The sequence below is a fragment of the Megalobrama amblycephala genome, linkage group LG13, assembly GCF_018812025.1.
Source record: "Megalobrama amblycephala isolate DHTTF-2021 linkage group LG13, ASM1881202v1, whole genome shotgun sequence".
In the NCBI taxonomy this organism is placed as follows: Eukaryota; Metazoa; Chordata; class Actinopteri; order Cypriniformes; family Xenocyprididae; genus Megalobrama; species Megalobrama amblycephala.
Window position 1 is genome coordinate 39,549,326 of NC_063056.1, and position 27,031 is coordinate 39,576,356.

The 27,031-nt window shown below is 35.2% G+C and overlaps 1 protein-coding gene across 2 annotated transcripts; it reads left to right on the forward strand.

The window, feature by feature from the left end:
- On the forward strand, window positions 1–27,031 carry ifnlr1 (interferon lambda receptor 1). Of its 2 annotated transcripts, XM_048153907.1 has the most exons (8): window positions 1–97; window positions 10,880–11,395; window positions 12,844–12,970; window positions 19,302–19,474; window positions 19,680–19,846; window positions 21,792–21,933; window positions 23,168–23,292; window positions 25,215–27,031. In XM_048153907.1, the coding sequence occupies exons 2-8, from the start codon at window positions 11,353–11,355 to the stop codon at window positions 25,956–25,958; spliced, it is 1,521 nt and encodes a 506-aa protein (XP_048009864.1). In that variant the 5' UTR covers window positions 1–97; window positions 10,880–11,352; the 3' UTR covers window positions 25,959–27,031. The 2 variants fall into 2 exon arrangements, with proteins under 2 accessions (XP_048009864.1, XP_048009865.1); XM_048153908.1 differs by lacking the exons at window positions 1–97; window positions 10,880–11,395; window positions 12,844–12,970 and adding an exon at window positions 15,454–16,234.

Here is a 27,031-nt window from a genome sequence, read left to right on the forward strand (position 1 = left end):
GTTCCACTTTCATTGTATGGAAAAACAGAAACTCAGAAACATCTCGTTATGTGCTTCATGGAAGATGGAAAATAATCTTAGAAAAGTCAACATGAGGGTGAGTGTGATGATTTATTTGTTGTTGTTGTTGTTGTTGTTGTTTGTTTGTTTTTTCTTTTGAATGAACTTTCCCTCTGGTTACCAGGGTTATACATAAATAGTTTAAATCTAAAACTAAAAGTGTAAAATAAAAAATAAAAAAAAACGTTTTCATTAGTTGAAATAAAATAACAATGTTAACTGAAATAAAATAAAATATTAAACTTAAAGTTTATTTCAGCTAGATGCCAAGGACATATTTCTAATTTTCATTTAGTTTATCTTAGGTAACAATTTATTTCCATAGTCCACTTTAGATATTCTACTAACTATAAGTAATTTTGAAACTCCATGTCAGTTAGCCAGTCATTAGGCTGTGTGTCCACCAAAGCATTTTTTTTCTAGCCGCTAGCATACTTTTCCAGTTGTTTTCAAAGTAAGAACCAAGTTTATTAAACGCCAGGAGCGTAACGAGGCGCTGAGCGACTTTTTCATGGCGTTTTTTACCGGTCTAAAAAAAGAAAAATAACCAAAGTAAGAAAGAAAATACAGTATTTTACATCTCTAGAGGAATAACAGTCAATTTTATTATGGTTACTTTTCTTAAATAAGACATCCGTGATGACGTATGCAGCCTTTAAATGCGACCTCCGGAGGAAGCAGCCTCCGAAATGAGACGCAGCTCAACTGTCACAACATTCTTGCTGTACAATGACATTAAAGGGTTAGTTCACCCAAAAATGAAAATGATGTCATTAATGACTCACCCTCATGTCGTTCCAAACCCGTAAGACCTCCATTCATCTTCGGAACACGGTTTAGGATATTTTAGATTTAGTCTGAGAGCTTTCTGTCCCTCCATTGAAAATGTATGTACGGTATACTGTCCATGTCCAGAAAGGTAATAAAAACATCATCAAAGTAGTCCATGTGACATCAGTGGGTTAGTTAGAAGTTTTTGAAGCATCGAAAATACATTTTGGTCCAAAAATAACAAAAACTACGACTTTATTCAGCATTGTATTCTCTTCCGGGTCTGTTGTCAATTCGCGTTCACGACTCTGCTTCTTCTTCTTCTTCTTTCTGTTTTACGGCGGTTGGCATCCAGCTTATTCATTACCGCCCCCTTCTGCTCCGGAGTGTGGTTCACGACTCCGCAGTGACGCTGCTGATGTAAGAGGCTGTGACGTGTTATCCGGTGCGCCCGAGCTTCGTTTACAGTCTGAGGGAGACACACGCTGTATTCAAGCTATTCTACATTGTTTGTATTTTGGTATTGCTATATTTTTTAAAATGGTGCGTAAGTGTGCATGTCACGGATGTCCTAATCGCCAAAAACAACCACGGCGACGTAAAAGTGCATTACCAACGCCGACAGATGAAAGGATTCAATGGAATCAATTCAATGGAATCAATTCAATGGAAAGGATTCCGGAAGAGAAGACAATGCTGAATAAAGTCGTAGTTTTTGTTATTTTTGGACCAAAATGTATTTTCGATGCTTCAAAAACTTCTAACTAACCCACTGATGTCACATGGACTACTTTGATTATGTTTTTATTACCTTTCTGGACATGGACAGTATACCGTATACATTTTCAATGGAGGGACAGAAAGCTCTCGGACTAAATCTAAAATATCTTAAACTGTGTTCTGAAGATGAACGGAGGTCTTACGGGTTTGGAACAACATGAGGGTGAGTCATTAATGACATCATTTTCATTTTTGGGTGAACTAACCCTTTAAAGCCGGGGACACACTTAACGATTGTAAGGCCGATTATGAATGTAAATTGATACTTATGACTGATCGCGCTCAAACGCGTCCAGTCAGAGCCAGTTGCACGATTACAGTCGGTGTTCAAATTCCGTGTGTAAGTATTCAAATCCGCTTCAGTCTCAGGAAACAATCGCTGTGTGTTGAGCTCAGTCTTAGAATGGTCATTAAATGTGGGCCCGGCTTAACAAGCAGAGAACGGAACAAAATGGTTGAGGAATTAATATTGCTGGTCTCCAAATATACATAGCAAGTACATTGTGTCGACATTTTTAGTCTGAAACAAATAATCTGTGAAATCAGTTACAACAAAGACTTCATATATAGAAAGACGGTGCACTCATATTATTTTGAATGAGAGAAAGTGCAATTCGCAATATGGAGGAATAAAGGCCTTTGCACACTGAGTCCGAAATTCGCATGCGAAATTTTCGCACGCTAAAAAATAAATTCGACTTCACATTATGTCAATCACGTTTGCACACTGCCTCCGAACTTTTGTCCCTCAAAAAAATATTTGGATCAGGTTCGATTTTCTGTGTTTTTCGCATCCGTGGCACGCATTTTGAGAGACGTTTTGACAATTCAGAGCCACCGTACGCGAACGCAAAAATCCCGAATGCCATCTGACAAGTTGATCCACGTTGCCTAGAGCACAAAACAGCAGCACTGAATGACAAACAACGTGCGGAATACAAAGTCAGATTATGCCAGTAGCAAAGCATCAAACTGAGGCACTGACATCCTGAAGTAAACTTTGAAACGCTCGGGATAATCACGCAGCTCCTTGATGAGGTGAAACTCTCCTTTCTTTCTATGCACTCGCGAAATTGGATGGACCCAATATTTCCTCTTTTTAAGGAGAGAGAGGACAACTAAATCGTGCTCACTGCTTGAAGACTTCATTTTGTATTGTTTTGCGATTTTTCACAACACATTCATTAACACGCACCGGACTCAGTGTGCAAGGTCTCTGTGCGTGATGGATTTTTAGGATTACGAATACAAAAAAACGCATGCGAAAATTTCGGACTCAGTGTGCAAAGGCCTTAAGTCCTGCCTTCTAAATAAGAGCCAATCGCTTACTGGTAAAGTCATCGCATCACTGCAGCTGCCATTAGAAGCTCCGGTTCCTATAGAAACAGTCAGACTCGCGCTTCCAATAGAGACACGCACTTAGGACTGCACATGCGAGTGATCCAGCCTGACAAATGCAGTTTTTTTGTCATGATTCGAGCATTTAGAAACAAGATTTATGAGACAGTTGTTGTCAAATATCATTGGTGATTTCAAATAGGAATTTTAATTGAAAGCTTGGCGAACATCTTTGGAGAATTTGATGTTTACCCATTCAAAGAGATAGGAGCTGCACTTGCATGCCCGAGAGGCGTTTCTAAGATGGCAGCCGAGTGAAATGACTTACAAGTAACAGTGCCGTGGATATTCCGTATCATAGCAACAAAGCCTCTCAACTGAAGAAGAAAAAACTTTCTTGAGCTTCATACTCGTTGATCCCGTTCACTGCCATTATAAAGCTTGGATGCGTCAAGATATTTATTAATATAACTCTGATTGTGTTCATTAGAAAGAAGAAAGTCATGTACACCTAGGATGGCTTGAGGGTGATTAAAGTTTGGGGTTAGTTTTATTTTAAAGTGAACTAATCCTTTAACTCAATGTACTAAAATAACTGAAACTAAACTCAAATAAAAAATTAATAATAAATATATATGGGGGGAAAAATAAATAAATAAAAACAAATTCAAAATATGAATAAAATCCATGTTACTAAAATAACTCTGCAGGTCCAGGACAGGTTAGACGTGTTCTCCAATTATCACTGAGTGTCTGTGAGAGCTCATCTCTTCTCCAGTTCTGCAGGTGAGCTCAGTTTCCAAGGGATACGACCGCAAGGCTCTGCGGCGCTATCGATCGAGCTGTCACTGCTGTGTAATTAGTTTCTTTTCTTCCATGGAGACAAAGAACACCTTGCATTTTGTAGCTGTGTGATTTTGATAATGCTGCGTCTTCACTCTCATTTATGGTTTGCGTTTAAAGTCATCTCACATTCTGAGTGCTTCACACACAGGCGGATTCCAAATGACTTGCATCCCTGAAGGACATTGTGGGAATGGGGATGCTATCCGTAGGGATGTTCGAAGTGAACGATGTAATCGCTTGACAAAGAGTCCTTCCACGAGGTTGTTAGTGAAGTATAAGGACGTTGGTGGTTATTTATGATCATGACATCATAGGTGGCTATTCATTGTGATTCATTGTGAAACCTGAGGGAATTTATGTACCATACTGGAATTTCAATTTTATAATTGCACAGTTGCCCCAAATACTATCAGAGCGAATCCCACAAAAACATGTGCAGATCATATTTTACCCCAAAATCAACAGGAAAAAAATGTATATTGTTTTGAACTTTCTGTTCATCAAAGCATCCTGAAAAAAAAATGTAATGGTTTCCACAAAAATATGAGCTGTTTTCAACATAGATAATAATCAGAAATGTTTCTTGAGCAGCAAATCAGCATTAGAATGATTTCTGAAGAATCATGTGACTGAAGACTGGATTAATAATGCTGAAAATTCAGCGTTGATCACTGGAATACATTACATTTTACAGTATATTCACATAGAAAACGGTAATTTTAATAATATTTCACAATATTACTTTTGTTTTTTAGAACAATTAATTTTTTGCAACATTTTTCTCATTCTCAGTGGCGATTCACATTACATTCTCATTGCTGTAATAATGTGAAGTAATTTTTTTTTTTTTTTTTTTTTGCTTTTAATCTTTTTCACAATTGAACTAAACAGCAAAATCTCCAGAGTTAAATCAACTCTGCTCAGAGTACATATGGTCCCTCTCTAAATAGTGTTAAAATAACACTAAAGCAGAGTTAAAGTTAATGAGATAATTAAACAATTAATTAAGTGATGATTGTGCATTAGTGATGAACACCTGCTGTTAACAAGCAGAATGACTGAAGAAAAGAGAAACACAAGAACTACAACTGACTTCAGGCACAGCCTTATTAATTGCTTAATTATCTCATTAACTTTAACTCTGCTTCAGTGTTACTTTGACACTATTTAGAGAGGGACCATATGTACTCTGAGCAGAGTAGATTTAACTCTGGGGATTTTACTGTGTAAGAAATTGATTATTGCATATTAAAGTAATGAGAATTTTTTGTTGCTGTTTAATGCATTACAGAAATATTGAGGTATCTTTATCAGAGTCTGTGACTGGACAAAAACTTTGCAACTTCGCGGCTGGAACAACAACGTACAAAGTATGACAGTGATAATCTCTGGTACTGATTTATGTGCTTTTTTAATGTTAATATCATTTTGCATGACCATTATAGCCATACTGAAAGCAACAATGGTTCATTTACATAATGAAAAAAATTAAAGGAAACAAGAATGTTTATGCTGTAAACTCAATTGTGTGCTGCAAGGATGACATACTTTCAGTTGCATCGTCTCAAAGTCAATTTTTTGAATGGGATTTGGGTTGGGGTCATTAACAGGTAAACTCATCTACTCACTAGCTGCTTTTACAGCCTCGTTGTGTTGATAATCAGGCCCTTTCAAACTATTATAACTCAACCTTTTTTTTTTATTTATATAGACATGTGACCGTGGTGTAGTTCGTTTATAGTCTATGTTTAGCGTTTTATTTTTTTATTGATTGTATTTAGGCTTCAACATTAATAAAAGTTGGGTTCATTTGTGAAAATGATCTTGATGGACAAAACATGTATGAATCATAAACTTACGACAAAACCCGCCTAATTGCTATTCAAAACTAGTCCAAAACTAGCCCAAACGCCTTTTAGGGGAGGGGTCCAACGGTAATTTCGGGGGGTAAAATCCGCATTTTTTGCAGTGTTCCCCTCGTAAAATTTGTATTCCAGGGGCTAAATATCACGTTATTTGGGGTCGCTTCAACCTGCGACATGAAAAACAACCTACGGCAACAGTGTAAAAGTAGTCCATTTCCGCAGGAAAACCACAGACTTGGCAACACTGGTGTGATGCGAACTTCTGGGTTGGCCCTACAAAAATACACCATCACTGCAGCACTCAATGTGAACAAACAAGTGTATTCAATGACAAAGGTACGTGTTTTTAATTATGTTAAAATGGTGTAATATTTATGAATTTGATTATGTACTTATCAATTTAATTGCAAGTGCAGTGTGCTTAAAGAGAGACTCCGCCCACATGCTCTTCTGATTGGCTGTGATTTTTGATTGATTTTTTCGCTGGAATTTTGTTGGATCACAACATTTTATCTTTCCTTTTTTTCTAATTTGTAAATAGAAGGAGAAGTGTGTTGTTTCTGTACTAGTGGCACCAAACAGAATTACAGAAATAACGCACACACTCTTCCATTGATCAGACAAGCAGATAAAACCCCAGCAAAAATCGCCATAACATGTAATGTTCCGTCCAGTCGGGCCGCTCAGTCTAACAGATTGTAATTCTGGTGCTGCAGAAATTAGACACTTGACCTTTACACCTGATGTTTTGCAGCTTTGCAAAACATAATTTTCATATGATACAGTGCTTCAATCATGATGAGACGTAACCCTGAAGAAGATTTGCCTCATTTATTCTTGACATGATCGTCTCCCCCAAGATCAAGGTACACAATTATTTGGTGTGTTGATGAGGCATGAGGCGTGTTTGACGCTTAGATTAGCTGTGACTGTGGCAGTGCGTTGGAGGAAAGTCAGCGATGTGTTTCCTGAGGCTGAGAAGCTCAGATCTGTCTCCACCGTTGACTGACTTCAAAGCTGCCATCGGAGTCAGGCCACACTCGCTTTGAATCGTCTCAGTGACTGGAGTCAGCCAGCAGATGAAACTCAAATGCACCTTCAGAACAGTCTGAAGTTAAAACAGAAATGAGCCAATCAGTGTATGTTTGGTACTGTATATATCTCCCTACATAAAGATAATGTATGTATGCAGATAAAGTTGGATATAGTTATATATACAACTATATACAGTCAAAGCAAAATTTATTCAGACACCTTGAACATTTTATTCATTATTAATGTTTATTCACTATAGTGTGTTTATTCACTCCAGAATGTGTCTGTGAAGTTTCAGCTCAAAAAACCCCACAGATCATTTATTATAGCTTGTCAAATTTGCCCCTATTGAGCAAAAACACACTGTTTTTGTGTGTGTCCCTTTAAATGCAAATGAGCTGCTGCTCCCAGCCTCCTTTCCAGAAGAGGGCGGAGCTTTAACAGCTCAACGACAACAAAGCTGGAGAATCTCACGCAGCCAAAATGAGGATTGTCAGTAACGGTGTTCAAGCCTTACATTGTTCAAACCGGAGTCGACACTGATGGAGAGACTCAGGAAGAAGTTACAACTTTTAGAATGAAACTGGACGTTTCTGATTCAACTCATCGACTAGCATGCGCCATCATGTTAATCTTTTGTGGAAATGCAGCGTTGAATTGACCCTCGTTTGTGATCCAGTCCTGCGTAAAATGATTTGCGCAAATATATAACACTTTACCGACTTTCTTCAGCACATTTTCTTCATAAATGAAATTCAGTCAGTGTCCTCAGTCATTATGGAGACTCTTATGTTCATTGGTACATCCAATAACAACATTTGCCAACCAAGCAGATCTTGCCCCCCATTGACTGCCATCTTATTTTTTTTCTACTATGGTAGTCAATGGAGGCGAGATCTGCTTGGTTACAAACATTCTTCCAAATATCTTCCTTTGTGTACAGCAGAACAAAGAAATATATACACGATTGGAACAACCTGAGGGTGAGTAAATGATGACGAACTATCCCTGTTCCACAGGTGCATGTGCAATAATTGTTTATGGTTCACTGTACAAGCATGAAAAATATTATTTTAAACACATTCCTGTTAAGAACTGTAAAGCTTATTGATTTTAGAAAAATATCTTTAAAATAAAGTATCCTGAAAAGTGGAACTGGGTTTGTTCCTGCAGTGCATCATATTACCTGTTCTGTGTTTCACCTGTATGAATTCCGTCTCATCGATGAGAGTGGCAGATTATTTTCCACTCACTGTCTGGATTTCAGCCGTTGACTTCACTACCTGTTTGAGATTAAAGGTGCTAGTGATTATTTTTTTATGGAATAGCTTGCAGAAAATGTCCTTCTGCCTGACAGATCTCAGTGAAATAGGAGTTGTGAGGAATCACATCTGTCTCTGTGACAGAACTAGACTCAAACAGCAAATAAGAATAGGAGAGATGTTATTGTTTAGACAGACATGGTAGATGTCTTTCAAAGAGCAGGGATGGTGTAAAGCCTGGAACATACTACACAAATATGTATTCCTTTGTTGTTGCTTAATGAAATTTGTGAGACCAAACGATTGTATTTTATACAAACCCGATTCCAAAAAAGTTGGGACACTGTACAAATTGTGAATAAAAACAGAATGCAATGATGTGGAAGTTTCAAATTTCAATATTTTATTCAGAATACAACATAGATGACATATCAAATGTTTAAACTGAGAAAATTTATCATTTTAAGGGGAAAATAAGTTGATTTTAAATTTCATGGCATTAACACATCTCAAAAAAGTTGGGACAAGGCCATGTTTACCACTGTGTGGCATCCCCTCTTCTTTTTATAACAGTCTGCAAACGTCTGGGGACTGAGGAGACAAGTTGCTCAAGTTTAGGAACAGGAATGTTGTCCCATTCTTGTCTAATACAGGCTTTTAGATGCTCAACTGTCTTAGGTCTTCTTTGCCGCATCTTCCTCTTTATGATGCGCCAAATGTTTTCTATGGGTGAAAGATCTGGACTGCAGGCTGGCCATTTCAGTACCCAGATCCTTCTTCTACGCAGCCATGATGTTGTAATTGATGCAGTATGTGGTCTGGCATTGTCATGTTGGAAAATGCAAGGTCTTCCCTGAAAGAGACGACGTTTGGATGGGATCATATGTTGTTCTAGAACTTGGATATACCTTTCAGCATTGATGGTGCCTTTCCAGATGTGTAAGCTGCCCATGCCACACGCACTCATGCAACCCCATACCATCAGAGATGCAGGCTTCTGAACTGAGCGCTGATAACAACTTGGGTTGTCCTTGTCCTCTTTAGTCCGGATGACATGGCGTCCCAGTTTTCCAAAAAGAGCTTCAAATTTTGATTCGTCTGACCACAGAACAGTTTTCCACTTTGTCATAGTCCATTTTAAATGACCCTTGGCCCAGAGAAAACGCCTGCGCTTCTACACTATATACACTACCATTCAAAAGTTTCAAAAGTCATTCAAAAGAAGTCTCTTGTGCTTATTAAGGCTGCATTTATTTGATCAAAAATACAGAAAAAAAAACAATAACATTGTGAAATATTATTACAATTTAAAATAATGGTTTTCTATTGCAATATACTTAAAAAAAAAAAAAAAAAAGTTCTGCAATGCAAAGCTGAATTTTCAGCATCATTACTCCAGTCTTCAGTGTCACATGATCCTTCAGAAATCATTCTAATATGCTGATTTGATACTCAGTTATTATCAAAGTTGGAAACAGTTGTGCTGCTTAATATTTTTTGGAAATTGTGGTACCTTTTTCAGGATTCATTGATGAATAAATAGTCAAAAAGAACAGCATTTATTGAAAATATAAATATTTTCTAACAATATAAATCTTTACTATCACTTTTTATCAATTTAACACATCCTTGCTGAAAAAAGTATTAATTTCTTCCAAAAAAAAAGAAAGAAAAAAAAAAAATACTGACCCCAAACATTTGAACAGTAGTATATATTGTTACAAAAGATATATTTTAAATAAATGCTGCTCTTTTTTAATTTTTTATTCATCAAAGAATCCTGAAATATCACGTTATAAAAAAATATTAAGCAGCACAACATTTGTAATAAATCAGCATATTAGAATGATTTCTGAAGGATCGTGTGACACTGAAGACCGGATTTAATGATGCTGAAAATTCAGCTTTGCATCACAGACATAAATTATATTTTAAAGTATATTATAATAGAAAACCATTATTTTAAATTGTAATAATATTTTACAATTTTACTGTTTTTTTTTCTGTATTTTTGATCAAATAAATGCAGGCTTGATGAGTATTAAGATACTAATGTTGAATGGTAGTATATATATAATATACATATACACTACCGTTCAAAAGTTTGGGATCGGTAAGATTTTTAATGTTTTTAAAAGAAGTTTAGTCTGCTCACCAAGGCTGCATTTATTTAATTAAAAATACAGTAAAGCAGTAATATTGTGAAATATTATTACAATTTAAAATAACTGTTTCCTATTTGAAAATATTGTAAATTGTAATTTATTCCTGTGATGCAAAGCAGAATTTTCAGCATCATTACTCCAGTCTTCAGTGTCACATGATCCTTCAGAAATCATTTCAATATGCTGATTTGCTGCTCAAGAAACATTTATTGTGTACAATTGTACAAAATATTTGTGTACAATATTTTTTTTCCAGGTTTCTTTGTTTAATAGAAAGTTCAAAAGAACAGTGTTTATTTGAAATAGACTCTTTTGTAACATTATAAATGTCTTAACTGTAACTTTTGATCGATTTAATGCATCCTTGCTGAATAAAAGTATTCATTTCTTTAATTTCTTAAAAAAAAATAAGAATAAAAATTCTTACTGACCCCAAACTTTTGAACGGTAGTGTATATATATATATATATATATCAGTCAGTCAATAAATGTGAAAAAGTAACTTTTGTTGTAAATTAAAAAAGTAATGCATTACTTTACTATTTAAGTGAAAAAGTAATATGATTATGTTACTCAAGTGACTTGGAATGCATTACCCCTGACACTGTTCATAAAGCGCAGAGGTCAGGATAATCAGAGCCTTATGTACACGTTTTTGTGGAAATGAAAGTTAACCTTTTGTTTACTTTTGTTCGTCAGTCACGCATTCAGTTACATGTGATGTCATGCTGTAAAATGTTGTTTTATGTCATTACAGGTAATATAGTACAGCACATGCCAACTGAACCACCCACATCCCAGCCCGAAGGTGTGCTTCCCTTCTCTCACACCATTCTGAGAAGTGCTTCATTTACAGTTTCAGTTTTTCAGCTGAAGAAACCTGAAATTCTAGATGTGGCTGTGGTGAGGACACCTCTATAGACGCCCATTACTGGGTGGAGGCCAACAGCAGAAAACAGGAACGTGCTGATAAGACGCTCCAAAGTTCACATCTGAGGATGGGTAGACGTTTCTCCAGACCGGTTAGAGATGGAACAGAGCGTGTAAAGCGGGGACGGACTCTGTCATTGAGTAGCGCATGTCCCACCGTACAACTTAATGTGATTTTTCTTGTTTGTGGAAATGACAATTGTTGGGAGAGTCTCAAGGAAATAATGAGAGTATTGTGTCTCTGACCACTGGATCTTTATTTGAAGTTTCTCAGTTGGAGATATTCTCACACGTCTGGATATGTGGCCTCTCAGAGCTGCCATTTTTTTGCTCTGTTGTGCTGGTGAGTAAAATAAAACCAAAAAAATGGTCTAAAATCAACTCTTTTTTTGCTTTTTAAATTGAGAAAATGTATGGGCTGAATATTTCTATATATAAAATAAATATAAAAATAAATATTTATAAATATTTATAAATATTTTCTATTTTATTTATTTAAAAATATATGTTTAGTTATTTCATTTTAATTTCTTTATTCTCTCAATGACAATATATTTATTTAGCTTTTTTCCTTGCACATTTGTGACAATTAGCGCAAGTTTTGATTTTTGCTTAATTTGAGCAATATTCTGCATGCAAGATGCATGTCTAAATGATTCACTTTACATCACAGGTAATAGTATATATTAATGGTACATGTTTTTATTTTATATGTTTATTTATTCATTTACAGAATTTTCCCTTTTTTATCAAACAATGAAATGTGGATATTTGCTGTAATTTAAAGTTTTACCATTAAAATGACAGGGAATTAATCATAATTTGAGATTGCATCAATATTATGTTTTTAAATGTTATTTATAGTATTTTTAAAGATTTGTTTTCTGATTTTTCCTGTGCAAAAGAAATGAATCAGTATATTTAAAGTGTTTCCCTTATAATTAAAGGTCATTAAGCATGTGGGGCTTAAAGTGGGATCATTATTTTAATGTTTTGTTATTAGTAGTATTGTGCAGACACAAAAGTAATTTAAAATCTGTGTACTTGAACTCCTTTAGTATTATATTTCAGTTTCTAATCAAATTACAGACCACCTGGCACATTTTATTTAATCAAAACCTATTTTTATTCATATTTTCTGTGAGTGTTGCACTGTCTCTAGAAGTTACTTGGGCTTTGTCTTACACTTTCTGCAAAAGTCATAAGGCTTTCTGGTATGCTTGGAGCTGTTCAGTTTTCCTCGTAGAAAACCAAAAGGTGAAGAGATTATTCATTTTGGCTTATGATCGATGGAGAACTGGGATCATCATCTTGCTGTCAAATACTCATCAAACTCTGTCCATCAATTGCTGAAAGTAGAAAAGGAAAGTTTGTCAAGAGGAAAGTTGAGGTTTAAAGGTTATATAGCATTATGCTATGATTTATTGATTCATGTCCAAACAGCCTGAAGAACTGGAGCGGGTTTGTGGATGTAGCTTTAAGGATGTTGTTTCCTCTCTTGGTAGCATGTGGAATGATTATTATGGGAGCTTATGCTGTGTGTGTGTGTGTGTGTGTGTGTGTGTGTGTGTGTCTGTTCTGATGTGTGTTAGTGCTGTTATGTGTGTTGTAACCACAGCAGCTGTACAGGGTATAAATGGAAAACCTTCCCAAGGGAGAAAGGATCCACTTTACTTTTAGACAAAAGACACTAGAACATCATCACCTGATTTATTCTATCATCAGACCACAATGAAAGATGTTCAGAGTTTTGAGTCACTTTTATTTCTCTCGTCTCCTGTTTGTGTGTAGGTTGTTGGTGCCAGAGCTGTAATCTGACGAAGGCTTATTTCAAGTCCAAGAATTTCTTCAGCGTTCTCCATTGGGATGCTGTTGACATTCCGGGTCAAACGGTTCTCTACAGTGTTCAGTACAACTTGTGAGTGACAGAGCCAGAGGAAAACCTGGCTGGACCTTTTCTTTTACTTTTCCTTTGTCTTTTCTTTGACAGTACAAATGTGTCCAGTACGGATCTTTTTACAGTAGAGATTTTATTAGGGATGTGCCTGAAGCCGAATACTATTTTCGGAAAAAGGAAATGATGCAATATATGGAAGGGACATAAATATATTTCAATGCTTTTACATTCTCATGCAATTTTATTGTGTAATCATATTGTATATAATACGAGGGCATCAGGGAGCCGCTATCAATATGCGGGGTATTGAAAATGCTTTTGAATGCGTGTTCATTTTTCACTTTCCAATTCGCAATCACGTGTACTCTAGGGAGCAGTGGTACCACGTGATACGTGAAATCTGATGCGCTGTACTGTAATGTAACCGACTACAGCAGCAAGCCTATGTCCCTTTAGGGGCTCCGTAGAATGCATTATTCATTATCCGTGCCTTTCCGAATTCTGATTTAGGCTTTGAGCACATCCATAGCATTTATACTGCTGCTATGCATGTATGTATCAGTAGATGTATAAATTTATTATTATATTAATGTATATTAATGTAATGATTAATATCATATATCATTAATGTCATTAATATATATTTTAAAAGTGTCATATATATTATGTACATATACAAATATTTAATACATATATTATATATTAACATAAATATATGAATATATTTTAATGTGATATATTAATACAACTATATACAATGTGTGTGTGTGTGTGTGTGTGTGTGTGTGTGTATATATATATATATATATATATATATATACACAAACCCAATTCCAAAAAAGTTGGGACACTGTACAAATTGTGAATAAAAAAGGAATGCAATAATTGACAAATCTCATAAACTTATATTTTATTCACAATAGAATATAGATAACATATCAAATGTTGAAAGTGACACATTTTGAAATGTCATGCCAAATATTGGCTCATTTTGGATTTCATGAGAGCTACACATTCCAAAAAAGTTGGGACAGGTAGCAATAAGAGGCCGGAAAAGTTAAATGTACATATAAGGAACAGCTGGAGGACCAATTTGCAACTTATTAGGTCAATTGGCAACATGATTGGGTATAAAAAGAGCCTCTCAGAGTGGCAGTGTCTCTCAGAAGTCAAGATGGCCAGAGGATCACCAATCCCCCCAATGCCCCAATGCTGCGGCGAAAAATGGGATGGGAATGGGACAGCATTCCTATTCCTAAACTTGAGCAACTTGTCTCCTCAGTCTCCAGAAGTTTGCAGACTGTTATAAAAAGAAGAGGGGATGCCACACAGTGGTAAACATGGCCTTGTCCCAACTTTTTTGAGATGTGTTGATGCCATGAAATTTAAAATCAACTTATTTTTCCCTTAAAATGATACATTTTCTCAGTTTAAACATTTGATATGTCATCTATGTTGTATTCTGAATAAAATATTGAAATTTGAAATATATATATACACACAGTGCACAGCATAAATGAGTACACCCCCTCTGAACAAATACAAAAGATGTATTTTCTTTATGATCACTAATACAATTCATGAAAAGATGGCAAAACTAAAATGTATTAAACATATATACATAATAAAAACTGAGAAATATGTTGTTAATAGCCAATTTTATTTAAATTAAGGATTGCAGAAATGATTACACCCTAAATTTAATTCAACAAATGTATAATATTTTAGTACTTAGTATGCCCTCCATAATTATGAATATACTGCTCTGACCCTTCTTGGCACGGAGTGTACAAGTTCATGACAAATTGTCACATCTGTCCTGTTTAATTCCTGGATGATGAGCTCCTTAAATGCCTTGATCTTTAATGGGGAGTGTTGCTCAACTTCGTCTCTACAGAATCCCCCACAGGTGCTCAAGAGTGTTAAGACTGAGTGCAATACATGTCCACAGAAGGTTTTTCACCTTGAGAGAATGCATATCCTCATTGTCATGAGGAAAAAATGCCCAACAATGCAGGGAATGAGTATTTGTGTTTGCATATTAAATAATGGTGTGGGAATTCATGACAGCATTGATAAAGCACAACTCCCTCCCTATATAAGAGCTTTTCTACCAGTGAACTTTACTGTGGGAACCAGGCACTTCTCACTGTACTCCTCCTTTAGCAACAGCAGAACATTTTGGATGCTGTTAGATCCAAATGATTGATTGATTCTCAGAATCTATATTTTGTAAATCTTTGGAAATGGCTAACTGGCTATATATATATATATATATATATATATATATATATATATATATATATATATATATAGACTTTTGAAATAATGGGAACATTTTTTTGTAAGAAAAAAAGCAAATCATTGTAGCGGACCCTTTTCACAGACTGTGATGAGCATTGTAAATCCTGCAAAGTTTTTTATATTTTCATTTTTAAAAAATATATGTACATTTATAACACTATAAAAATGACATCTTTTCTCTTTTCTGACTGACTGCTCTCTATTTTTGAAAGTTGTGAAAACACTATTGTGAAGTTTTTCTTTTGCTATTTAAGCAAATGGGAACACAACAAATATATTTATTGTAATCTCTCGCTATAGAAGAACTTCCGCTTCTGAGAAACCCAGAATACAGCGGAAGTCTATTGTAGAAAACGCACACATTAGATTAGACAGTACATTGCCTCTGATTTTCTTTCTCTTTATTTCCTTTATTTCCATTCTTCTAGCACCTGTTTTTCCATGCTTATATTAGTTTAGGCTACTGTTCTTCTGTCTCTTCCTTGAGCTGTGTTGTTATGACATAATTTCCTGCAGCATTAGAGTCATTAAACACATGGCGTTCACAGTTAAAAAACATCAGAAATAATACCAAAATTAAAAAATATATATATAATTGAAATAAAGCTTTAGCTGGCCATGGGTTTAAATCTTTCCTCCCAGTCCTTCTGTTTTCTGTGAATAACAGCACAAAGTCTCAGACTCATGACTTTGCTTTGGTGAAGGACGCGCTGTGGTCACCCGGCTGTGAATCTCTTCTTCGGTTTGTGAACTGCAATTAGAATCGGAGAAGGAAGAAGCTGCGTCTGCGAAATTTTGCTGGCCCTTTCTGGCCTTGGCGCCGAATCTTTTTCACCAGTCACAGTTATGCTTTGCAGGGAAACTGATGGGGAAAAATAAATCTGATGGGAACGGAGGGAGCAGCAGTGCATGCTGGGAGGGTCAGTGAGGCTGACGGGATGAGGGACGAAAGCTTCAGAAGCTCCAGATAATCCCACGAATGTAATGTGGATCTTCTGCTCGCCGGCACACACCAGTCCAACCTCTTAACCTCTCATTCTTCCTCTCTCATCCGGCCAGCGCTTCATACAGGAGCAAAGGGAGCTTTGAATGGCCTTCACACTCTTTCCTGGCTTTTCATTTCTCAGTTTGCTCTGTTTTGTTCAACAAAAAGAGATTTTACACATTGGAAATGCGTAATTAAAATGATTGCATTGAGAATGAGCATTGGAATTAGTGTCTATTGACTTATCATAGGTAGGGTTGCTCCAAAGATAACAATAAACATGCAATATCAGATACTCAGGTGTAACATTAATACACATTATATGACACATGCACACAGTACACAGGGTGTGTAATGTGTAGAATAGTTAGAGTCTGGTTGGTCTGGCCAATTAAAACAGTTTCTGTGTACACTCACCGGGACTGTAATGACACAATAACTGTGATTAATGGGTGATGATTAATTTACTTGTGTTGTCTGTTACAGTACATGCAGCCAGTGCTGGGTAGTAACCAGTGTCAGGGGTGACGCATTACAATTAACTTGAGTTATGTAATCAGATTACTTTTTCAAGCAACAACATTACTTTTTCAGTTTACAAAATATCAAAGTTACTTTTACCTCAAAATGAATAAAAACAGTGAAATGCAAACCTGTAATAATTAACTATATTAAATTACACAAATATACTTTATGTATTTAATCTCACTTTATTTATTTATATGTCTTTGCTGCTGACTTTCAATGATCTGATTCAACCATACTAATAAGTAAAAAATTACTTGAGATTAGATTTAGAAATAAGAGTGTTGAACTTCTCCTGTATCCTATTCTTCTTTAATCCAGAATGGCAGGCCAGGTGAGAAAAAGTAATGCAAAAGTAATGTAATGCATTACTTTTCATAGAAAGTAACACAATCATAGGTGTAATTTGTGGGTGGGATGGGTGGGACATGTCCCCATTGCTTTTTGCCAGGGTCGATATTGTCCCCACCACTTTTTGAAACATCTCACGGCACGGATGTATATAATACAAAAGAAACATCTCTAGCTGATTAGAAATTTGTTTGTTTGTGTTAAATAATAGGCGATCTGACACTGTTATCAGTGGCACAACAGTGTTCTCTTGGTGCTCGTGCACACAACACGTACAACAAGTACAACATGTTCCTGGATCAACATCTTTGTTGATCCTGGAACAACATTCCAGTCAACCAATCAGATTTGAGGGACAAGTTTACCATTCATGTCAAGTTTAGGCTTACAACCAGGGTTAGGTGCTTTCACAACAGTGTTATTCAACTATCATGTCCCTCTGATTTTAGGGATAAGTTATGGGTAGGGTTAGGTTTAGGGGTTGGGAAAAGGTTAGGACTAAATTTTCAGATAGGAATGCTGTTCCAGGATCAACAAAATATGTTGATCCAGTAACATGTCTTACTTGGCAAAATCACGGTGACCCACACTGCACAGTCTTCACATGGACAATTCAATCTATCACTTAATGCGACTCGTTTCAGTCGTTTCCTCTTTTTGAAAGTTGAGAAAACACTATTGTGGAGTTTTTCTTTTGCTACTTGAGCAAATGGGAACACAACAAATATATTTATTGTAATCTCTCATTCACTGCTATAGAAGTTTAGCCAACTATGACGACTTCCGCTTCTAAGAAACCCAGAAATGTGAAAAGGGTTAATTGCAGAAAACAATTACACATTAGATACAGTACATTGCCTCTGGTTTTCTTTCTCTTTATTTCCTATATTTCCATTCTTCTAGCACCTGTTTTTCCATGCTTATATCATGTTGAGGCTTTTGTTTCAGTGAAATCACAAAACAAAACTGCTCTGGACATACAATCACTGATGAACATCTTTGGTTTTAATGAAAAAATAAATAAATAAATTATACGAGGGCAGATTAGAACCCAGAACCTCTGACACGCTGAACAAAAACTCTACCACTAGTCCGCCAAGACAAAATGTGGATATATGCATTTATTGATAGATGCAAACACTCTCAAGACTTATTGTGTAATAGTAGAGGAAAACTATCATATTAAACCAGGTCTATGTCAATACATTTTGTGCATTTATTATTGTAACAATACAATTACAATACCCTCACCACACGCAATCATGTCCCACACACTTTTTAAAACAAAGTTACACCACTGAACTTTTTTTTAGGGAGTAATGCAATATTGTAATGCATTACTTTTAAAAGTAACTTTCTCCAACACTGGTAGTAACTGATGTAATCTGGATTGTGTAATCAGAATCCAAAAAATAAGTACTTAGATTATATTACATTTTAAAATACTTGTAATCAGACTTACTGATTGCATGATTTCATATTACTCTCACAATGGCAGTAAATCATTCATAATCTATTGATTCTCCCTAATTCTTCTTTTTCATCTTTTAAATTGTCCTTTCAAAAAAAGCTTTCTAGTTTTGTGGAGTTGCACACTTGGACCAGCCACTAGGCAGGTGGCCATAATTACATGGAAAATTGAGAGGCCACACAGCATTTGATCACTGAATTTACAGAAATCATTTCACTTTGTGTTTTCTCACCATTGCAACACTGATATATAATCAACTCCTGATGAACACAATTATTACTGGAATTATCACTCAGTGAGTCATTTAACCAAGTATTACTATGTCTTTGGAAGGCTTTTGTCTTTCAAACACTTTTTAAAAAATATTTAATTATTATTATTATTATTATTATTATTATTATTACATTTTTATGATTTAATTATTAGTTTTACATTAAACTCATAACCCCCCTTTAGTTCCTTCACAATCCCCATCTGGGAAACATTCATGTAATGTAATATTTAATGCACTTCATGTTGTTGATAACAAAGAATGGAATATATTTTCTTTCTGTCTATTTCATATCAATATGGTGCAAGATTATCCCATTCAATTCAATGTGATAAACAAGTTAGGTCAAAAGTATCTACCCAGCACTGCATGCAGAACTTCTTTATTTAATGTTATCACTGTAAGTCTGTATATATTCTTCTGACTGATTTCTGTTCTGTTGCAGTTATGGGAATTCATATCAACCGGTGACGTGGTGCCAGAACATCTCCGCTCCTTTTTGTGACCTGACTGATGCGATGAGTGTTGTGTTGACCGATATAAGCATTAAATGTCATGCCAAAATTACTGTCGATGGACAGTGCGTGGGTGACGTGAAGTTTGTTCCATTCCGGCAAAGTAAGACTTCCATTTGAATTATATTCATGATCATCTGTTTAGATCAGTGGTTCTCTGATGGATTTAATGCAGGATTGACCCAGCAGTAAAACTGTTTATATGTTTATCAAAACCATAATAAAGTGAAAAATTGCTTAATTTGCATGATGGTTTCTCAAACTCTATACAGTATCTCTCTATAACTGTTCTGTTTCACTCATTTTAGCCACTTTGGCAGCACCACAGCTGTCAGTCGCATCAAACAAAACTCATCTGAATGTGACGGTGTCCCCGCCGATGATCCCATGGAATCGCTCTATTGAAAGTATCAGGGCCTGGGGAGGCATTAAGTACATAGTTCATCTGACACAACCCAAGTCAGTGGAGGGAAAGGTTATTATTCTTGATTCTCCTTCAGTCATATGCATCCAGTTTGATTGGGATTCATATAATTACTGCTCTCTTATACAGCAAACATTTGAAAATGTGTTCCCAATGCAAAATGTATTTATGCATAGTTATATAATGTTTTTGTTTGTTTGTTTGTACATATATATATACATACACACATTGATCAGCCATTTTGTTACGTACACCTTACTAGTACCGGGGTTGGAGCCCTTTTATCTTCAGAACTGAAAGCCTTAAAGGATTAGTTCACTTCAGAATTAAAATTTCCTGATAATTTCCTCACCCCCATGTCATCCAAGATGTTTATGTCTTTCTTTCTTCAGTCGAAAAGAAATTAAGGAGGAAAACATTCCAGGATTTTTTTCCATATAGTGGACTTCACTGGGGTTCAACGGGTTGAAGGTCCAAATATCAGTTTCAGTGCAGCTTCAAAGAGCTCTACATGATCCCAGACGAGGAATAAGAGTCTTATCTAGAGAAACTATCGTTCATTTTCTAAAAAATAAAATAAAATGTATATACTTTTTAACCACAAATGCTCATCTTGCACTAGCCCTGTGATGCGCCACGCATTACGTAATCACATTGGAAAGGTCACGCGTGACGTAGGCGGAAGTATCACTGTAAGGTGAAAAACTTTTTCTCGATTTTCTCCTCCAACTTCAAAATAATCCGACATCGTTGTTTTACCTTTTTTGTAAAGGGCGTTTGACCTAGTCTTTGCACGTTCACTTTGTAGACACTGGATCGGTACTTCCGCCTACGTCACATGTGACCTTTCCAACGTGATTACGTAATGCGTGGCGCATCACAGAGCTACGGAAGAGGATTAGGGCCAAGCAATAATAAAACAATAAAACCATCTCGAGATTAAAGTTGTTAAATTTTGAGAAAAAAGTTGTTAGATTATGAGAACAAATTCGTTAAATTATGATAAAAAAGTCGTTAAATTTCGAGAAAAAAAGTCGAGATAAAATGTTGAGAATAAAGTCATTAAATTACGAGAAAAAAATCGGTAAATTACGAGAACAAATTTGTAATTTAATGAATTTATTCTCATCATTTTATTTCGATTTTTTTCACGAAATTTAACAACTTTAATCTCGAGATGGTTTTATTTTTTTATTATTGCTTGGCCTAATCCTCTTCCGTACAGAGCAGTGCAAGACCAGCATCTGTGGTTAAAAAGATAAAAAAAATTGTGGTTAATTGACTCTTATTCCTCGTCTGGGATCATGTAGAGCTCTTTGAAGCTGCACTGAAACTGACATTTGGACCTTCAACCCGTTGGTAACTGTTGAAGTCCACTATATGGAGAAAAATCCTGGAATGTTTTCATCAAAAACCTTAATTCTTTTCGTTGTACGTTCAGAGACTCTCTTCTGCAGACCTCAGTTTTACGAGTTGCTATTTGAGTTACTGTTGCTTGAACCAGTCTGGTCATTCTCCTCTGACCTTTCGCATCAACAAGCCATTTTCACCCACAGAACTGACGCTCACTGGATATTTTCTCTTATTCGGACCATTCTCTGAAAATCCCAGTAGATCAGCAGTTTCTAAAATACTCAGTGCAGCCCGTTTGGCACCAACAACCATGCAAAAGTCACTTTTCTACCCCATTCTGATGCTCAGCTTAAACTTCAGCAGATTCTCTTAACCATGTCTACATGCCTAAATGCATTGAGTTGCTGCCATATGATTGGCTGATTAGATATTTGCAATGCATTAATGTGCAGTTAAACAGTTGTACCTAATAAAGTGGCCGGCGAGTGTATATATGTGTATGAGTATATATATATGAAATATTTAACATGTATGTGTAATTTGTTTTTGTTTTGTTTTTTTCTGTTATGAAATGTGACATGGACATCATCAGATTCACCATTGGAAGACAACTAAACGTCTTTAATGTGTCTTGTTTTTGAAGGTATTTGAGAACACGTCTCGCTCAGTGTTCATATGGCTTGTGGAAACAGACGTGCAGTACTGTGGTGATGTGGTATATACGCTCACACATCCCGGCTGGTCCAATCACAGTGAAAGCGCCTCCTTTTGTGTCAGTGTCTCAGGTAATTGAACAGCTTGTGCTTTGATTGATGCGTAGAAAACTGCCTTGACTCAATCTGAACACCCATTATTTAGGAAAGCAATTCATGTTTCCAGTGTTTTATTACTTTAAAGGGGTCCTATAATGCTATTTTACATGTTCAGATTTCTTTAGTGTGTAATGTTGCTGTTTGAGCATGAAAAAGTTCTGCAAAGTTACAAAGCACAGAGTTATTCTCTATATCAGTGCACATTGTTTCTGAACTCCCTGAAACGTCTCCATTGTAGTCTTGAGTTTTTATAGTAAGGGGCGTTACGTTTCCGACACGCGCTTTAAGCGGTAGACCAATCACAACAGACTGGAGCCGGCTGACCAATCAGAGCAGACTGTGCTTTTCAGAAGGCGGGGTTTTAAAGAAACGAAACTAAAACAGAGCATTCAGACAGGCGGTGAAAACAGGTGCTGCAACAATGTAAATTATAAGTAAAATAATGAGGTATTTTGAACATTAAATGATGTAAATGTATTCTAGTAGACCCATAAACAAAATTATGAGCCTGTAAATTAGCATAATAAGACCCCTAACTAAACAAACAATTAAATTATTTTATTTGGGGGGGTTTTTTGTATGTATGTATGTATTCATTAATTATTTATTTTATTTTCTTCTTCATTTTTAATTGATCTTTATTTATATATATATATATATATTTTTATTTTTTTAATTCCCTCGATTTATAAATTGTGCGCACGATTTATACAAATTCATTTCATCGATTTGCTAAGTCGTGCGCATGATTTATAAATCGAGGAAACGATTTACATTTTTTTTCTTGCATGTCATGTGCATGTCATGTGCAACAATATATATAATGCAAAAACAAATTATAGCAAATGAGACATGCACAATATTGCTGAAATGAAACGAAATCTTACTATGCACACTTTTTTTTCATTCCCTCGATTTATAAATTGTGTGCACGATTTACTAATTCATTTCATCGATTTGCTAAGTCGTGCGCATGATTTATAAATCGAGGAAACGATTTACATTTTTTTCTTGCATGTCATGTGCATGTCATGTGCAACAATATATATAATGCAAAAAAAATTATAGCAAATTAGACATGCACAATATTGCTGAAATGAAACGAAATCCTACTATGCGCACTATTTACAATTGTCAGTAGTATTACCACAATTACAAAGTGGCAACAGGTTTCTATTTATTTTCATCTGCAATCTCTGTCTTTCAGATCCTAATTCCTGGTTTCATATCTTAATGTGGCCTGGTCTGCTGGCTCTGCTGCTGCTCATCATCCTCCCCATTATGCTTTGCCAGCTGTCAGTAAAGAGAAAGCCTTCCTTACCAAAAGTTCTGGTAAGTGATTGTGTCATAATGACTCTCGGAAATTCCAGGTGAACATATTTGGAATCGACTCCTTCCCATCTTACTGGCAGTGAAAAGTCCTGTTTGACAAGTGCGTTGTGTTTCCCTTAAGCCTCCTGAAGGAATGTGTCTTATCTGCGCATTGCTCTTGGCAGCACAAAATGAGTTTATCATGTCGATTGCGGTTAGCACAAACAGCTGCTGCCAGATCAGCAGTCACAGATTTTCCTCAGAGCACTTCAGTGCTTTCATGGATTATTTACCCTGTTTTGGTATTTGAGTTAAAAATAAAAAAGATAAATCATGCATGTTAATATTTGCGCAGTAAAAGAGCTCTGCTTGGGTTTTTGTGTAACCTCTTGTTAATCAAGTCAATATTTGGCTTCATTGACAAAACGTCTTTCACTTTTAAACTTCCCTGTGGACCGCTGCTTGTTTGATGAAACCATTCTGTTTCAAATACAGACTCAATCGGATCGTACATAAGTCAGGGATTCAACCAAATTCCTTTGACCTACAATATTTACTTGAAATATCCTTGGAGTAAATATGTCAATAATTTAAAAACACATTTGCATGTTTACCGTTCTCTGATGTTGATTAATAGTCATATGACATGCAGGTAAACAAATAAATATTTTTTTTTTTTTTTACTTTTATTTATTTTAATTTTACATGTTTAGGATTTAATAGATTTTTAGTAAGAGTTTAATTTGACTTTTTTTTTACATTTTTATTTAGTTGTAAATTATTTATTTATTTATTTTAACATTGTTTATTATTTAATTGCTTTTTACTAAATGTTTTATTTTGATTTAAAATAAAAAAAAATTTATCCTTTTAAAATAAATTAAAGTAAACAAAGTAAACCCTTATTAAAAATCAATTAAATCACAAAAATATAATGTAATTAATCATTTTAAAAAAATATTATTTGATTTTTTATTTTGATTGTTTTTAGTAAGTATTTTGATTATTTTTATTTTACAGTTATTTATTTATTTTAATTTTACATTTTTAGGATTTAATTGATTTTTAGTAAGAATTTTATTTTGATTTAAAATTAAAATAAATGAATCCTTTTTAATAAATCGAAGTAAATCCTTACTAAAAATCAGTTAAATCATAAAAATGTAAAAATTTAAATAAACAAATTAATCATTTTTAAAGAAAAGTATTGTATTATTTGATTTTTATTTTGATCGTTTTTTAGTAAGTATTTAGATTTTTTTTATTTTACAATTATTTATTCATTTTAATTTTACATTTTTAGGATTTAATTGATTTTTAGTAAGAGTTTAATTTGACTTTTTTTTTACATTTTTATTTAATTGTAAATTTTTAGTAAGGATATAGTTTGTTTTTATTTTAAAATAATTTATTTATTTATTTTTAAAAAATTAGGATTTAATTGCTTTTTAGTATCTTTTTTTTTTAATTTAAAATAAATTAATCCTTTTAAAATAAATCAAAGTAAACCCTTACTAAAAATCAATTAAATCATAAAAATATAAAATTAAAATAAACAAATCAATCATTTTAAAAGAAAAACATTTTATTATTTGATTTTTACTTTGATTTTTTTTTTAATTGTATTTATTTATTTTAATTTTTTTATAATTAAATTAATTATTAGCTCTTCATCAACCGTTATTTGAGAAATCCTGTTATAAGTGAATAAAGTGACCGGATAGGCTCAATGACTTTAAATTAAGTATGCAAGAAACAACATGTAATTTGCATCCGATTCTGTTCAAAAATAATAATAAACATATGATACAAAAAAGATGTCTTTCAGTATATATAACATTAATTTCAATTTAATAAATAGCATCTTTTGAAACTACCCGGTTTGAGACTTGTCACGCAGCAGACTAAATTATGATATTCTTTCTACTCTCTCTGTAAAACAGATGCTGTCAAACAACAACAGTCCTCCATTTTGTTCAGATCCCCGGGACTACATATCTAAAGTGGAAGTGTGGACTGGATATGATCCACTGGCCATTTTTCCCCAGCAGAAGGTTAATGTGAATGCTTATGCATCTCAGGAGCCCTACAGATGTCAACAGGACGTCCCGGTGCATAACAGCGCTGAGTCTTCAGTGCACTACAGCCTTTGTTTGCCCGACCAAAACTCCAACGAACCATCATCCGACGGCAGAACAGAGGAGACCAGCTTGGATTCGACTGGTTCAGAATCTGTTTTGATCATTTCAGACACTGAAAGCAGCAGTGAGACTCTGGTGGTGCCAGTTAGGCCTACTGAAAATGGTGAGCTGCGGTTTCATGACTGTTTATTTCAGCTTAACACTCATCTAAGTTCTCCAGCTGCAGCTCGGGAATCAGAAGGTTTAACTGGAGAACAAACGCCTTTACTAACTGATCTAAATCAGAAGGACTTCAGGTGTAACTCATCCTACCTGTCTGTACATGTTCCTGACATTGTGACGTCAAACTACAGGCAGAACTGGGTGCCGGGGATTCCTCTGGAGGGAAATCAAGACCAAAGGACTTATATTCAGAGGACAGACCACCTGCAGGACTTAACTAAACCTGAGGAGGACTTCAGAGATGAAGAGGAACAGAGAGTTGGTGTGATTATTCTAGACAGATGGGCGCTGGAAATGCCGGGATTGTCTTTGTCTTGCAACTAACCGGCGGAGCGTCTAACTCTTTCCAGTGCTCATTTGAGTACGTCATTTCAAGACAAAGAGATGTTGGTTCTCACCAACTCATTGCATCAGGTAGATGGACCGTGTGATGGACCGTTTCACCAGCAACACTGAAGGGAATTTTAAAAGCAGCGAGTGTATTCACACTGGTTGTGCACTTTGACTGAAACGAAGCTTATCTGTAGCATTGCCATATTCACAAGTGTTATCCCGTTTCATTTTTCCACACATCCTTGTTTTAACTTATTAAATGAATGCACGATGCATGAGTCAAAATGTAGGCAAACTTGAAATACATGGTGAAACATTTCATTACTGCATCGCAAAACATTTTGACATTGACTGTTTTGACAGTATTTGTTGTGCTAAACTGAATAACGTGAAAGTCGGCATTCTGTTCAAAACCTATTTAACTTCTGACGTATTTCAGAGTGAAACAGTATGTTCAATAGCTACGTTTACATATCTGTTTACAATGGCTCAATCAGACTGAAAAGCCTTCATGTAAACGTACAATTTCAAACGGATTCAAAGGGACGGTGTTGACCTGATATTATCCGATAAACAGGAAAAAATTAAACATGTAAACTAGGGGTGTGATGAGACACGAGATTGAGTTCACGAGAATGAGACAAAAGATTTTTACACAGTATTTTTAAGAAATACTCAATGACTAGAAAAATAGTCTGCATTATAAACTGCGTTTTACTTTCGCTTTTGCGCGTATTCTGTGAATAGGGAACGGCGGTGCTGAGCGCATAATCTAAAATGCAAGACATTTGTCAACGCTTAGGCTCTGTTGTGCAACGAATCCTCCGCCATGGTCTTGTCAGTCATCTCGTCACGTGATCACTGAACTCTGATTCCTGTTGCACTACGTACGACTCTGCAGCTCGTGTTGGATGAGTTGGATTGAAGTGACAGTTATCCAGCAAAATTAAACGATTAGTCCACTTTCAAATAAAATTTTCCTGAAAATTGTCATCCAAGATGTTCATGTCTTTCTTTCTTCAGTCGAAAAGAAATGAAGGTTTTTGATGAAAACATTCCAGGAT